The sequence below is a fragment of the Sylvia atricapilla genome, chromosome 22 (genome assembly GCF_009819655.1).
Source record: "Sylvia atricapilla isolate bSylAtr1 chromosome 22, bSylAtr1.pri, whole genome shotgun sequence".
Taxonomy (NCBI): Eukaryota; Metazoa; Chordata; class Aves; order Passeriformes; family Sylviidae; genus Sylvia; species Sylvia atricapilla.
In genome coordinates, this window is record NC_089161.1 from 7,328,577 (window position 1) to 7,342,794 (window position 14,218).

Here is a 14,218-nt window from a genome sequence, read left to right on the forward strand (position 1 = left end):
CCATGAATGCGGGATGGGTGCTGGAGTGTGGGATGGTTGCCATGAGCTGGGTGTGGGTGGTGCGAGCCTGCCAAAGCGGCTACGAGGCTGGCAAAAGTACTGTGACCGTGGCATGGGTGGTCCACACCTGGACAAGGTGAGGAGTGAGCCTGGAATTGGTGCTCTGAGACTGATCCAGGTGTTTCCAGAGTGACAAGGGTGCTATGAGCCTGTACAGGTGTTATCAGTGTGTCACCCATGCTGTGTGTGTGATACAGGTGATATCAGTGCGCCATGGGTGCTGCCAGCCTGGTCCTGCTATTGTGGGCATGGTGTGGGTGCTGTGAAGCTGGCACCAGCGCTGCGGCTGGGCATGGGAGCTGTGAGCCTGGCACGGCTGCTGCAAGCCTGGCACAGGCACTGTAGGGTTGGCACAAGCACCGCAAGCCTGGCACCAGTGCTGTGAGCCTGGCGTGGGCACTGGGAGGCTGGCAGGGGCGCCGGGAGGCTGGCAGGGGCACCGCGAGCCTGGCATGGTCCCTCAACCCCCCGGGGCAGCTCCTCCCTCACCGGTGGTGCCAAGCTGCTGCGAACCCCCCGTGTCCGTGTCCGTGGCCTCTGGCCGGACCCACCCCCGCCGGGTGACTCAGCCAGAGAGGCTTTTCCTTATATAACGCGGCACCGCGCGGAGCCCCACGGAGCGGCCCCTGCCTCAGTTTCCCCTCACCGGGGCGTCACTGTCGCTGCTGCCCCAGCCGACGCTGCCATGTGGATGGTGTCACCGCCGGTCGGTAAGTGTCACCTGGCTGCCGCTCGGCCCATTTGTGAGGTGTCCCCATCCCTAAAATCATCATTTGTCGGGGGTTAGTAGAAAAGTTAGGGTTATCAGGGCAGAAAACTGTAAAGTACATTAATTGGCCCCCCAAAATAGGTCAATTTTGCGCTTCCTGTGACCTCATCCCTTTTCTCTGCGCCTTTGGGGGATGGGGGGGAAGGGTGTGAGATAGTCCTGGGGGCACAATGCCGCGGTAACGCACCTGAGAAGAACCAAAATCACCTTGCTTTTACCCCAAAGCAGTGATAAAAGCAGCGGGAGCGGTGCAGGGCTCAGGAATTCCCTCCCATCCCAGCACTTTGATTTTGGGACGAGAAGTGCCGGGAACGGGCGGGTCTGGGAGCCGCGGCAGTGGCCGGGCGCTGTGACGCTCACAGGTGCTTGGAGCCGGTGCTGCGGCAGCTCCGGAACATTCCCAGGGCCCCGATCCTGCCTGGCGCTGGGAAGGGACGCAAATCCCCAAACTGCAAAAGTTAGCTTTCGAAGATCCCAAACTCACCCCAAATTCAGGGATAAAGTTGGGGCGTAGCACCCAGCACAGTCTCAGAGCCCCCCAAAATCCCTGGTGCCGGTGGAAGCGGGAGCGCCCGGCCGGGGCTCAGGGGGGATTTTCCCGGCTCAGCCCGTCCCGGCGGCTCCGGGCGCGGTGTCCAAAGGTCGCTGTCGCCGCGGCGCTCGGAGCCGCCGACCCCCGGCACCTAAGCTCTCCTGCGGTTCTTCCTGGTTTTCCCACCTGGGGAGCTGTTCTGGTGGCACTCCGGCGAGGAGCCCGCGGGCTCGGCCCGGAGCAGCTCGGGTGGGGCTCTGAGGGGGCTCGGGGGGTTTGTCTTGCTCTGACGTCCTGTTTTCTTTCAGATGAAGGATCTGCCTGGCTTTGGGACACGGCAAAGGCGGGGGGCAAAGGACAGGACCCTTAAATTCTTTCCCTAAAGCTTAGCCCGATAGGTATATAAGATCCATAGAGCTTAAACCGGGGTTGGCTTTTAGTCTAAGCTTGGGTTTGGCTTAATTTGTCTTTATTTTACTATGTTTTACGGTTCTTTTATTAATTTCTTTGCTTTTTTGACCTCTTTTATTCCATTTTTGGCCACCGTTGGGGAGCTCAGCAGCAGAGCTTGCACAAATCAATCCCCTGCTGCTTCCTAAACACATTTTGGGGGATTTTGGTTTGAGGAGGGGGAACCCCTGCACCAACACGCTATGTTTTGGGGGGGCTGCAGCCCCTCCCTGGTTGGAACACGGTGGGGGGTTGTAGGTATTTTCCAGTCCACCAAGAAGCTGGTGCTGAGTGAGCAAGCAGGACGAGGACGGGCACTGGAATTCCTCCGGAAAAACGCCGCCAACGGGCTCTCTGTGGCCAACCTCCTGGCTGGGCTTTCCTCCATCCTCTGCAGCGTCAACAGGTGGGGGAAATGAGGAGAAACGGGGTGAAGAATGGGGCTGGGGAGTAGGGGTTACCCTGGTTGTGCTCTGTCCGTGGCCAAGCTGTTGGCCAGGCTCCCCTCCAGCCTCTGCAGCATCAATAGGTGGGGAACAAAACGGGGAAATGGGATAAAAAGACAGGAAATGTGGTGAAAAAGATGCACAGAAGTGGGGATCACTCTGGTTTTTCTGCAAAAAGGGGAAAATGGGAGGGCAGAGATGGTAGAAAAATGTAGTTTGCCCTCGTTTGCTGGAAAAAAGAGGGAAAGGGGAGTAGGAAAGATGAAAATAGGGTGAAAATCAGGTGGAGAAGTGGGGGCCAGCTTTTTTTGCTGGAAAAATGGGGGAATGGGGAGAAAAAGGAGGATAAGAAGTAGGGGACACGGTGGTTTGGGTCTTTCCATAGTCAAAAGGCTCCTCACCTTTGGCCTCTGCAGCATCAATAGATGAGGGGGGAAAAGTGGAGGTAATGGGCTGAAAACGGGTGAAAAAGAGAGTTGAGAAGCAGGGGGGGGGTCACCCCAGTTTTTCTGGAAAATGGGGGAAATGTGATGAAAAAAGAGGAAATAGGGTGAAAAAGGTGTAAATGTGGTGAAAAAGAGTTGGGAAGTGGAGGTCACTCTGGACCTGCCCCTTCCATAGCCAACCTCTGAAGTCAGGCTCTCCTCCATCCAGAGTGGGGGAGGGGGAAGGGGAACTGAGGGAAAAAAAAAAAAGGATTAAAAAGTAGGTAAGTAGGTTGCAAAGTGGGGGCCATCCCTGCTTTTGTTGGAAAAAAGGGGAAATAGGGCAAAGACAGGATGAAAAGTGGAGATCACCCCAGTTCTGCTCTCTCTGTGGCCAGCCTGGTGGCTGGGCTTACCTCCACCCTCAATAGATGGGGTAAACAAGGGAGAAATGGGGTGATACAGAGGGGAACAGGGGCTGAGAAGTGGAGTTTCCCCCCTCCCAGACAATACCAGTACTCCTGCTGGCTGCTGCTCCTGGGCTTCCTGCTGGATCTGGCTGACGGGGCCGTGGCCCGGCAGCTCGATGCCTGCTCGGCACTGGGTGAGTGCGTCCCCCCGGCCCGGGGTGACCCGCAGGGTGTCCCCTGTGCCTGGTGCCCGCCTGGCACCTGCCCCTTGCTGCCCCCACAGGTGCCAAGCTGGATGACTTTGCCGATTTCACCACGTTTGGGCTGGGCACGGCGCTGTTGCTGCAGCCTGAGGGTGTGCTGGGGGTGCTGCTGACCCTTGCCTACGTGCTGGCTGTCTTCACCCGCCTCTGCTTCTTCTCCAGTGGTAAGATGAGCTCCTGGGGGTTGGCGGTTTGGGGTTTTGCTCCCCATATTGAACTCCTGACACTCCACAGGAATTCCCTTCACCTACCGGGGGCTGCCCTGCCCCTACGCCTCAGCGCTGCTGGCCAGCACCTTCCTGCTCACCAGGGGACACGTGGCCCTGCTCCGTGCTGCTGCAGCTGCCATGATCCTGTTCATGGCCGACTGTGGCTTCTACCCCCACGACAAGGTGCTGGAGTCACAGCTCTGGAAGAAACTGGTTTATGCTGGAGGTAAGGATAGGGATGAACCTCTCGGAATGGTGCAGGGGGAGGAAGAGCAGATCCCCAAGGATTCTCCTGCTCTGTAGGGGTGGTGGCTGTCCTGCTGGCACCGACGGCAGTGGCTGCAGTTTATTGCCTGGCCTGGGCCACGTCCTACATCGTCTTCCCTTTCGCCCTCTGGAGCTGCAAGACCTGAGCCCTCCCTAGAGCCTAGTAAAGCCTTCCTCATCCTCATCCTTATCCTCCTCGTCCTTGCTTCAGGTGCTGCTTCCTCCTTTCACTCTTCCCACTGAATGAGCCTGCTATGGTAAAAAAAAAAAAAAAAAAAAAAAAAAAAAAAAAAAAAAAAAAAAAGGCTCAGCTTCAGGGGAAGCCCTAAAATCCCTGTCCTTTTGGGGAGGGGCAAGGGAACCCCCATCCCCCCACACTAACGGCAGAGATCTCCAAATCTTTGGGAAATGGGAAATTCAGCCCTAACAAGAGACCCCCAAGCCCTTCTCTGCACAGGAAACTGAAATTTAGGGATCACTCACACTGCCCAGTGGGAATTCATTACAAAGGGAGGTTCACACTCCAAAAATGAGGAAGACCCTCCTTGGGTGGGAGGAGGAAGATGCTGGTCAAACTCCCAGAGGGTTTCCGACATGGGATTCACAGGGAACAGTTTGGAATTTACCACTTAATCTGTGGCTGCAATACCATCCCAAATGTGGTTTATTTGCAGGGAAAGGGGGGAAGCAGGACTTGATCCAAAGTCTCTGGAAAGCTGGAGGCTGCCGGACAGCGGTGGCTGGAGCACAGAGGGTGTGGGTGGAGGAAGGAAGTGAAGGTCAAACCTGACGCTGGAGAAACACTCAGGATCCCCGGGTTGGCTCTGGCGGCAGCAGCAGCTGCAAGAGGTGGCTCCTGCTGCATCCCCCGGGGATAAATCCCAGCTCCGGGAGGGCAGGACTCTTCCCTGCAGCACGGAATGTCAGGATGGGGCCACGGCTGGAACTGGCACCCGGCACCACAGCTGCTCTGCCGTCCCCCACACCATTCCCACAGGGAGCAAGCCAGAGCCGAGAAACAGAGAACCAGCACAGATTTTATTGATATAAAAAGGGCGATTTGATAATAAATACCGGGGGATAAGAAAAGGGGAGGGGGGCAGGGCAGGGGCCGGGCTGTCATTCCCCGGATCCCTGCATCTGCTTGCAGAAGGAGTCGAACTGCTGCTGCTCCAGCTCCGTCATCACCCGGTTCAGGGCGTAGATCTGGGATTGGGAAAGGGCGGATGGCAAAGGGGGTTCGGGCTGCAGCCTAGGCCGTGTCCCTCCCCATTCCCGTGTTCCCACCTCTGCCCGCTGCCGCTGCTTCAGCTCCTGCTGTGCCGACCTCTGCTTGGCCTTCTCCAGGCGAGCTGCTGGCTCCCGCGGCTTCGGCCGCTCCTTCCGCGGCCCCGTGCCCGGATCCATGGCTGTGACACGGGGGGATCACCGCGGAACCCCGGACCCACACACATGGCCCCCTATGCCCGTGACACGCCCAGACAAACGAGTCTCCCATGGGGTACCCTAATGGCATCCTCACAGGGAACTCCCTTCAAATCCATCCTGGGCCGCAGAGGTGACCCCCCAAATCCATTCTGAGCCTTACAGGTGACCCCCAAATGCATCCTAAGCCTCTCAGGAGACCCTCAGCCCCATCCGGAGCCTCCACGGAGACATCCCCCCCAATCCATCCTGAGCCTCTCAGGTCCCCTCACACCCCCAGAGACACTCTGGCCCCCACAGAGCCCCTCCAAGGCTTCTCCCCGTCACCCTCATTCCCTAGCCCCCTCAGCAGCCCCATCTTCTCACACTTCGCCCCCCAGCACCCCGCCCGCTATCCGCCCAGAGCATCCCCAACCCCACAGACCTCCCTGTCCCAAAGCCCCCCAACCCCCCTCCATCCTCACAGCCCCCCTGCACACCACTGCCCATGGAGACCACTGACGCAAGCCTCCTCAGCCCCTCAGAAATCACCCCCCACCCAAACCCCACCACACTCAGTGCCCCCAAACAAGGCGCCCCCCATGCCTCACAGTCTCCTCCAAACTCACAGGCATCCCAGTCCCACAACTCCCAGCTCTCACTCCTCCACAGGCCCACAGTGACGCCTCAGCCCCCTCCAAGGCCCCAGTGCCCCCTCACTACCCCAGCCAAGCCCCTGAGGCCCCGGTGCACCCCCGCGTCCCCTGGTACCGGAGGGGCTGTGCCTGGGGCAAGATGGCAGCGGACCCGCTTCCGCCTTTCGGCGCTCGATTGCCCGCCCTGGGCGCACGCGCAGAGCCCGCGGGTCTGGTGCCACAGCGCCGCCTGGCGGGCGGGTGGGGGAGCCGCTCACAATGTCCCCTCAGCGCTCTCAGTGTCCTTTAGTCCCCAGCGCTGCTACGTCCCACTCCCTAGGCATCACCCCTCGTACAGCTCACCCCTATATACCATCTCACTACCTAGCGTTCCTCTAAATAGCCCACCCCTATATATCACCATATATCCATATACAACTCTTCCCCTGTACAGGTTGCCTGCTATGTATCTCTCCTATTATACCACACTCCTAACACAGCCCAGGCCCTAAACACCATCCCCATGTATCACTCTACTGTTCAGCCCACCACTATGTAACACTGCCCCACATTAGATATCTCCCTCCATATACCATATACCCTATACCCTATATAGCCCACCTCTATATATCACACCCCCATTCAGCCCAGCCCCTACACATAACCCCCCTACATAGCATATCCCTATATAGCCCACTCTAACATATCACACCCCCTGTATAGAGCACCCCCTCTGTATCCCAGCACACAACACCTCCTCTGTACCACGTCTTGTATACAGCCCACCCCCATATATCAGACCATCTGTACAGCCCACCCATACAGCCCCCTTTACATTCCAATACACGCAGTGTCCCCTACATTGACACACAGAGACCCCTGCGCAGGGTTGGGACACTGTGGCACAGCCTGCCCCAGCACAGCACATACAGCATGGCCCAGTACAGTACATGCGGCACACGTCACAGTACATGTCCCAGGTTATGGTGACCCTGACACAGTACCCGCTAGCACGGTGAGAGACCCCTGCCATGGAACACCCCACCATGGCACAGTGCCACAGACCAGGCACAATGGCCGCAGCACAGTGTGGCACCCCCAGTGTGGTAACAGACCCCCACTGGAGGCACCACAGTCCCCCAGCCCAGCTCCCCCACCCTGGGGCTCTCCACCACCTCTCTCCAAATCCTTTATTGCCATATCCCAGCTACCCACACTGGGATTCCCTGGAAGCCCAGGACTGAGAGAAGCAGGAGGAATGCCATATCCTGTCCAGCACTGGGACCAGCTCCTGGAGTGGGAAAGCACCCAGCAGAGCGGGGGGACAACCCAAAAACCCCCGTTAGATACGGACAGTATTGATCCGCAGCGGCTGGACATTCTTCCCGTTGGCATGGCTCTGCCCAGGACTAAAATACGAGCATAGCTTTCCGGGAAATCTCTCCCGGAAGGTGTAGAGCCAGGACATGTCATCAGCGTTATAGAAGATGAGGAGCCCCTTGTCGTAGTCCAGGAAGACGCCCACCTTCTCCAGCTTGCCCTTGACGTTCAGCCGCGTCCAGGGCTCGGTGCAGGCGCTGTACTGGTTCCCATCGTGCATCACGATGCAGTAGAACCCGCGGCTCGGCTGGATCTGGATGCTGCCCTTGCGGGTCACGGCCTCATGGGCCAGGCCGATCATCCACTGGGTTTTTTCAGACACCACCACCTCCCAGTAGTGCACCCCAGCGCCAAAGGCCTCGGTGCCCAGCACCGACACCTCCACGTCAAAGCGTCGGGGCGAGTCCTGCAGCGGCTGCGGGTGTAGGTTGCCGTAGGCCACAATGGTGCAGTCGTCTGACAGGATAAGGCGGTGATGGGCAGTGCCAGGGTCCAGTGTCAGCGCTGCTGGCACTGGGACAGCAGGGACGGGGGAACAAGGGTTAGTGCAGCCCTGGAGTCAGTGCAGGTGCTCTGTCCCACCAGGGTGACAACTGGCATGGGGGAAGGTCACCAGGGTTGCCCTGTCCCCATCTCTCACTGGTCCTCATGCTCAGCCTTTGTCAGTGATGTCCCTATCCCTCACTGGTACATCCCTGCTCCTCATCACTGATGTCCCAGATCCTTGGCAGTAATGTCCCTATCCCTTGTCAGTGACATCCCCTTCCCTCACAGGTGATGTCTCCTTCCCCATCCCTCAGTAGTGTGTCCCTGCCCCTAGTGACCTCCCTGTCCCTCACCACCCCCCATCCCTGTGCCCTCACCAGGATGGATGTCCTGGAAGAGAGATTTCCAGATGGTGTACTGCAGCGGGCCCATGTACTTGGAGGTGGGAAAGTCCTCATAGGTCAGGTTGGTCTCATGGATCTTCCCCTTCAGCCTGTGGAGAACACACAGTGCCGAGGTGGGGGTGACACCAGGGAGCCCGCCACCCTCTCACTGCCACCCACCTCTCGGAGAGGGATGCCACACCAGCCAGGAAGACATGTTTATCTGCCTCAGCCAGGCGCTCCTGCAGGATCTGTGTGCCCTCCTGGACCTTGCGGAGCTGCTGGCTGTAGCGCTGGATCTTGTGCTCAATGTCGCTGAGCGTCCGCGCCGTGTCAGCCTCCAGCTCCTCCAGCATCGCCTTCTGCCGCTCCCGCAGCAGCCGGTGCAGCCTCTCAAACGCCTCCCCGATCGTTGCCCGCAGGCTCTTGGCTGAGGACTTGGGGTGCAACAGGGGGTTAGGAGCACCCAAAGCTCTGCCGGTCGCTCCATGAGCTCCTTAATCCCCAAATAAATATCTAAAGGGGTATCAGATCAGGGAATTCTGGGGGCTACAAGCATGGATTTGATCTTGCACCCCTGAAAAATGGACTTAAAAGATCCTAGAAGAACCACCCAAAGAGCCTTCCAAAGAACCCTAGGAGAACCTCACTGAAAAAAACTAAAAGAACCCTAAAAAAACCTCCCAAAGAACCTTACAAAGAACCCTAAAAGAACGCCCCCAAGTCACCATAAAAGAACCTCCCAAAGAACTTAAAAGAACCTATCAAAGATCCTACAAAAGGATCCTAAGGAATCTCGCCAAGAAACCAAAAAGAACCCTAAAAAAACTTTCCAAAGAACCTTAAAACAATCTCCAAAAGAACCCTGAATAAATCTCCCCAATAACTTTAAACACCTCCTCAAGAACCTTTAAAGGGAACCTTTAAAAACCCTAACACCCCCCAAACTCTCTAATAAACTCCAAAACCTCTCAAATTACACCTTAACTCCCCTAAAACCCAAGAAACCAACCTAAACTGAAAAAAACCCCCAAACTCTAGAATAAACTCTAAAATCCGAAAAAACCTCACATCACTTGTTAGGGGGGATGGGGAGAAAATTGAACCTCACTGGACACTGAATCACTGTCTGAGGAGATAATTAATTAAATTAAAAAGATAAACCAAAGAAGTACTGCAGGAAATTACAGAGCGATGAGGAGCCCCACTGGGGTACCACAGAAGGAAAAAATGGGGAAATCCATGAAATTGTAGAGTTTGGAGTGTTTGGAAGTCCCAAAACCAGGCTGGTGAGAGTCAGGGTTGGGGTGTCATCAGGGTGGCAATGAGATTGACCCTAGTTCTGCTTTGTGAAGGGCTGGGGAAAAATGGGGGGTCCTCAGGGGTGACAGTGGTGTCATCATATGTACCTTGGTCTCGGCCAGCTGCTTCTTGAGGAGCTGCAGGGCTTCTGTGTGGCCACGCTCACTCTCCTGCAGACCCTGGAGTTGCTCCTTCAGCTCACGCTGGGGATAGGGAGGGAAAATCCATAAATAGGTGATTTGGGGAAAAAAGGGATCCCACAGGGAGCTTTCCCACCCAAATCAACCATGGAGTTATGGGGCTGTGGGATGCCCATGCCATGAGTGGTCCCTGAGGAATGAGGGTCCTGCCCAGGGTGGGGGGTAACTGGTCCTGGATTAGAAGGTCCTCCTTGGGGGACAGCTCAGCCATGAGGTGATTTGAGGGTTCCCAAGGACTCCGAGTGGTGATGGAGAAGGGGGATCCCAGGGGGACAGCAGCAGAAGTGTGGATAGATGATGGATGGATGGATGGATAGATGGATGGATGGATAGATGGATGGATGGATGGATAAATGGATGGATGGATGGATGGATGGATGGATGGATGGATGGATGGATGGATGGATGCATGAGGGCATGGGCTTGACCCCAATGCAGAAAAAAGGGCTGTGGGGACAGAGAGATAGATGGGAAGAAGGCATGGAGCTGACCCCGGTGGGGACAGCAGGGACGAGCGATAGACAAGAGGGAGCCATGGCCCTGACTACAATGGGGAAAAGGAGTGCAGGAAGACACAGGGTACAGGGACACACGGGCAGGAGGAAGTCACAGGACTGACCCCCATGGGCTCAGGACGGGTGCAGGGACAAAAGGGAAGGGCACTACCATGGAGGTGAGAGGGACCAGCCAGACACAGCAGCCCTGAAGAGCCCCTCAGGGCAAGGAATCCCACAGGGACCCACCTGCAGCTCCTCGAAGGCGTCCTCCACGTTGGTGACCTGGTGCTGCTCGTGCATGGCTGGCTCGTCACAGAAGAAGCAGACGACAGCACGGTCAGTGAGGCAGAAGAGCTTCACCTTCTCGTGGTCCTTGCAGGGGAAAGGGCTGCGCTGGGCCCCCAGGATAGCGTCCAGGGGGAAGGCGCTGTAGCGCTCCACAATGTTGGCCAGCTTGAGGCTGGGGGCCAGCGTTGGCTCCGGGAAGGTGCGGCGGCACTCGGGGCAGTCGCGGGTGCCCTGCGGCTCCTGGCGCACCCAGTGCTCAGTGATGCAGCGGCGGCAGAAGTAGTGCTCGCAGCCCAGCCCCACCGGGTCCTGGTAGATGCTCAGGCAGATGGAGCACAGCAGCTCGTCCTTGAGGCTGCAGGCCATGGCTGGGGACTGGGGAGAGGGGCACAGGGTCAGGGGGGCTTGGGGAGAGGGTGAATGGGGGTTGTGGGGAGGAGGACCATGGGAGGACAGCGTGAATGGGGGGCTTGGGGTGATGGGAAGAGTGTGAATAGGGGGCTTTGGGTGGAAGGGTGAATGAGGTGGCTTCAGACGAGAGAGGGTAAAAGGGGGGCTTGGGGTAGGAGCAGTTGTGGGGGAGAGGGTGAGTGAAGGCCTTGGATTGATGGGGAGAGGGTGAACGACGGGGTTTGAGGTAGAAGGGTAAAAGGGGGGCTTAGGATGGGAGGAGGTTGAAGGTGGAGAGGGTGAATGGAGGCCTTGGGATGAGGCTGAGAGGGTGAATAAGGGCTTGGGAGGGGAGGTTAGGAGGGTGAGTGGAGGGCTGGGAGTGCAGGGAGGTTGAGGGGAAAGTTGTGGGGGGTGGAAGATGAATGAGGGTTTGGGGTGGGGGAAGTTAAGAATGAGAGGATGAGTGGTGGCTTGGTGTGGGGAATTGAGGGGGTGAATGGGGAATTGTTGGAGGAGGAAGTGAATGGGGGAACTTGGGGTGGGGAGGCATGGGGAAGTAGGGGTGAGGATGATAATAAGGGAGATGGGGGTCAGGTGGGAATGGGGGAGTCCATGGTTTGTAACCAGGGGCAAGGTGGGGGTGTTGGGATGTAATGGGGGCTGGAGGGACTGCAGTGGGGGAAAACGGGAGTGTCAGGAGCCAGTGGGGGGCTGGAGGATTTACAAAGAGGGGGAATGGGGGGCCAGGATGCAATTGGGGCTGCTGGGAAGGTCACACTGGGGAAAATGGGAGGATCAAGCCACAACAGTGGGATGGAGGGTTGCAATGGGCGACCAAGCTGCAATAGGGGTGCAGTGCAAGGGGGGAACTGGGGGTCAGGATGCAATGGGGGGGCTGGATCTGTTCCATTAGGAGGATCAGGATGCAATGGGGGGGTCAGAGTGCAGTGGGGGGAATGGGAGCATCAGGATGCAGTGGGGCAGATTTGGGATAGAGGTGATCAGAGAAACACTGGGAGTGGACACAATAGGGTTGCAATATGTGTGAGGCTGGGGGTGAATCAGATACAGAGCATGACGGATGGTCTGACAGGGGGAAATGGGGGTACCAGTGATATTGGGGAGGTGGGGCTGAGGCTGCATCAGGGGCCCTGGCTGAGGCTGAATGGTGAGGGGCAGGGATGGGGCTGAATTAGGGGCTCAGGAGTGGGTGGGGCTGAGGCTGGATCTGGGGAGTCGGGATTGAGGCTGGATTTGAGTTGGTCGGGTTCAAGCAGGATTTGGGGGCCGTGGGTGAGGCTGGACTCGGAAGGGTCACGGCTGAGGCTAGATTTGGGGGATCGGGGCTGGGGCTGCCGGCGGCGGCACCGGAGCCCCAGGTTCGTGCCCGCCCCCGCTCCCCGCAGGGCCCCGGTTCGAGACCGGTCCCCGCCAACCCCCGTCCGATGCCACCCCGCGACTCCTTCAGCTGCCGACGCTGCTGCCCTCACCCAGCCGCTGCCCGGTGCTGTTCTGGTGTGGTGCCCGGTTCCCAGTGCCGGTGGGCTGCGCGGTGCCGATGAGATCCGCGCTCCCGCCGCCGCTGCCTCAAGAGCGGCCCCGCCGCGAGGGGTGGGCGAGCAGGAGGGGGCGCGGCCGCACGGCACTTCCTGCCCGCCCCCCCCGCGGCCACAGTGGGCCCGCCCCCAACCCATTGTCCCCCGCGCGCGCGGCCTCGCCGGCGCGGACCATCGGCCACTTAAAGGGGCTGCGGCCTCGCCAGCCGTGTCTCGTCCGTCTGTCCGGACAGCCGGGCACTTTTTCTATCCCTCTCTGTCCTTCCGTCCATCGCTTTTTCCTTCACCCAGCCATCTCCCTGTCCAACCCTTGGTACATCCGTTTGTCCGTCTTTCTGTCCCTCTGTCCTCCGGTTTCTCTGTCTGTCCATCCATCCTTCTACCTACCTCTCAGTCCCCTGTCCAACCTTCTTCCCTTCTAGACTTTAATCTTTCTATCCATCCATTCGTCTGTCCTGTCCCTCTTTCCGTCCATCTGTCCATGCCCCCATCTCTCTGTCCATCCTTCTGTCCAATTATCCATGCCTCCCACTGTGCATCCCTCTATCCACTCCTCCCTCCCCTCTGTCCTTTCAACCATCCCTCCTCATCTCCTTCTTACCCTGTCCATCTCCCCATCCAATCTTTAATACCTTCATCTGTTCATTTGTCCACCCCCTGGACTCTCATCTCTTCGTCCATCTATCTATCCATCCATCTATAAGAGCCGTGCTCTCCCATCCACCCATTTCTCTTGTCCAGCCCTTAATCCCTCTGTCTCTCCATTTGTTTGTTCATCCTGTCTACCCTTCCTTCTCCCTGTACTCTAATCCCTCTATCCCTCCCTTCCTCCCAGTTTTCTGCACCCACCAGTGACCAGAGCCAGGTGACCCCACAGCTGACACTGACAAACCTATTGTTGAGAAAACACCACTTTCCCCCCAAATATACCAATTTAACCAAAAATCACAGAAAGGAGTTTTGGGTGCCAGGCATCTACTGTGTCATTGTGATGCTTCGCTGTGGTGAGACCAGTCAGCACCAGCTGGGACCAGTGGCAGCACTGTCTGCTCCATAATGAAGGTTTCACTCCCCCCTTGAGGGGCCAGAGAAACCAAAGAGGAATCACAGGGTGGGGGTAAGGGGGGCTGGAGGGGGCAGTGAGGAAGGGGACACAGTTCCTGAGGGAAAGTTGAGTTGCATATTTGGGAAGAAGCGTGACTGTCTGGCCAAGGGCCAACAGGAACAAACTCCTTGGCTTTCACTGCTGGATTACCTCACTCCCACTGCTGGCACCCTCCTTTCCTCTCCCCTAGTTCAGGTACACCCCACCTCCTGGTTATCCCTATCCCCTTCCAGGGAATAACCATCTGCTCTATTCCTCCTCCTGCTAGGCCCTAAATGCTTGGAAACAGCTAAAAAAACCCCACCAAACCCACAAAAGAACCTCCCCCCCCCAAAATAATAATAATAAAAAAACCCCAACCACCAAACAAACAAACAAACAAAAACACCCAAAAAACCAAAACAAACCCCTCCCCCCCGACTTGGTTTTTTTTCCTGCTTGTTTTCCTGCTTTAGGAATTCAGGTCATGTCTCCCCTCTGGGACCCTCGGGGGACTGAGGAATGGCTGGAATGATATCAAATAACCATGGAAAGAAGGAAAAAAATCCTTTTTTCACCCCAGATGCAGGGCTAGGGGATCCCATTCCATGTAGTTAATAGGTTATTTAATTGTATCCTAAGCATTTGGCTGAAATTTCCAGGAATTTGGGGCAACTGAGGGAATCATCCCACCGGAGCACATGGTGCTCAGCCAGCACTGCCAACACTCATCCTGACAGATCATTGGGCAACTAAGAGAAACCACAGGGTAGTTTGGG

The 14,218-nt window shown here is 57.3% G+C and overlaps 3 protein-coding genes across 6 annotated transcripts; 1 reads left to right on the top strand and 2 right to left on the bottom strand.

Annotated features, from left to right (window-relative positions):
* Nucleotides 1-575: 575 nt before the first annotated feature.
* On the top strand, nucleotides 576-4,015 carry TMEM269 (transmembrane protein 269). Of its 3 annotated transcripts, XM_066334503.1 has the most exons (7): nucleotides 576-770; nucleotides 1,670-1,711; nucleotides 2,070-2,217; nucleotides 3,189-3,286; nucleotides 3,376-3,519; nucleotides 3,590-3,790; nucleotides 3,868-4,015. In XM_066334503.1, the coding sequence occupies exons 1-7, from the start codon at nucleotides 746-748 to the stop codon at nucleotides 3,975-3,977; spliced, it is 768 nt and encodes a 255-aa protein (XP_066190600.1). In that variant the 5' UTR covers nucleotides 576-745; the 3' UTR covers nucleotides 3,978-4,015. The 3 variants fall into 3 exon arrangements, with proteins under 3 accessions (XP_066190600.1, XP_066190599.1, XP_066190598.1); XM_066334502.1 differs by lacking the exon at nucleotides 1,670-1,711; XM_066334501.1 differs by lacking the exons at nucleotides 576-770; nucleotides 1,670-1,711 and having other exon boundaries at nucleotides 1,775-2,217.
* Nucleotides 4,016-4,848: 833 nt separating this feature from the next.
* On the bottom strand, nucleotides 4,849-6,140 carry SVBP (small vasohibin binding protein). Of its 2 annotated transcripts, none has more exons than XM_066334510.1 (3): nucleotides 6,007-6,140; nucleotides 5,119-5,240; nucleotides 4,849-5,037 (listed from the first exon to the last, which is right to left on the bottom strand). In XM_066334510.1, exons 2-3 carry the CDS (start codon nucleotides 5,236-5,238, stop codon nucleotides 4,951-4,953), a joined length of 207 nt encoding a protein of 68 aa, XP_066190607.1. In that variant the 5' UTR covers nucleotides 5,239-5,240; nucleotides 6,007-6,140; the 3' UTR covers nucleotides 4,849-4,950. The 2 variants fall into 2 exon arrangements, with proteins under 2 accessions (XP_066190607.1, XP_066190608.1); XM_066334511.1 differs by lacking the exon at nucleotides 6,007-6,140 and adding an exon at nucleotides 5,865-5,997.
* An 886-nt stretch (nucleotides 6,141-7,026) lies between these two features.
* On the bottom strand, nucleotides 7,027-12,428 carry LOC136370856 (E3 ubiquitin-protein ligase TRIM62). Its single transcript, XM_066334509.1, has 6 exons — nucleotides 12,290-12,428; nucleotides 10,365-10,781; nucleotides 9,529-9,624; nucleotides 8,300-8,556; nucleotides 8,114-8,229; nucleotides 7,027-7,763 (listed from the first exon to the last, which is right to left on the bottom strand). The coding sequence occupies exons 2-6, from the start codon at nucleotides 10,770-10,772 to the stop codon at nucleotides 7,213-7,215; spliced, it is 1,428 nt and encodes a 475-aa protein (XP_066190606.1). The 5' UTR covers nucleotides 10,773-10,781; nucleotides 12,290-12,428; the 3' UTR covers nucleotides 7,027-7,212.
* Between the last annotated feature and the right edge of the window lie 1,790 nt (nucleotides 12,429-14,218).

Bases quoted from the DNA above. Each gene is read 5' to 3' on its own strand.
- SVBP (XM_066334510.1), bottom strand. From the start codon at position 5,238: ATGGATCCGGGCACGGGGCCGCGGAAGGAGCGGCCGAAGCCGCGGGAG. The intron at 5,038-5,118 runs GTGGGAACACGG...TCCCAATCCCAG, and splicing joins AGCAGCGGCAGCGGGCAGAG to ATCTACGCCCTGAACCGGGT.
- TMEM269 (XM_066334503.1), top strand. From the start codon at position 746: ATGTGGATGGTGTCACCGCCGGTCG. The intron at 771-1,669 runs GTAAGTGTCACC...GTTTTCTTTCAG, and splicing joins GATGGTGTCACCGCCGGTCG to ATGAAGGATCTGCCTGGCTT. The intron at 3,520-3,589 runs GTAAGATGAGCT...GACACTCCACAG, and splicing joins CCTCTGCTTCTTCTCCAGTG to GAATTCCCTTCACCTACCGG.
- LOC136370856 (XM_066334509.1), bottom strand. From the start codon at position 10,772: ATGGCCTGCAGCCTCAAGGACGAGCTGCTGTGCTCCATCTGCCTGAGC. The intron at 9,625-10,364 runs GTGGGTCCCTGT...CCCTATCCCCAG, and splicing joins ACGCCTTCGAGGAGCTGCAG to CGTGAGCTGAAGGAGCAACT. The intron at 7,764-8,113 runs GTGAGGGCACAG...CTGCTGTCCCAG, and splicing joins CTTCCAGGACATCCATCCTG to TGCCAGCAGCGCTGACACTG.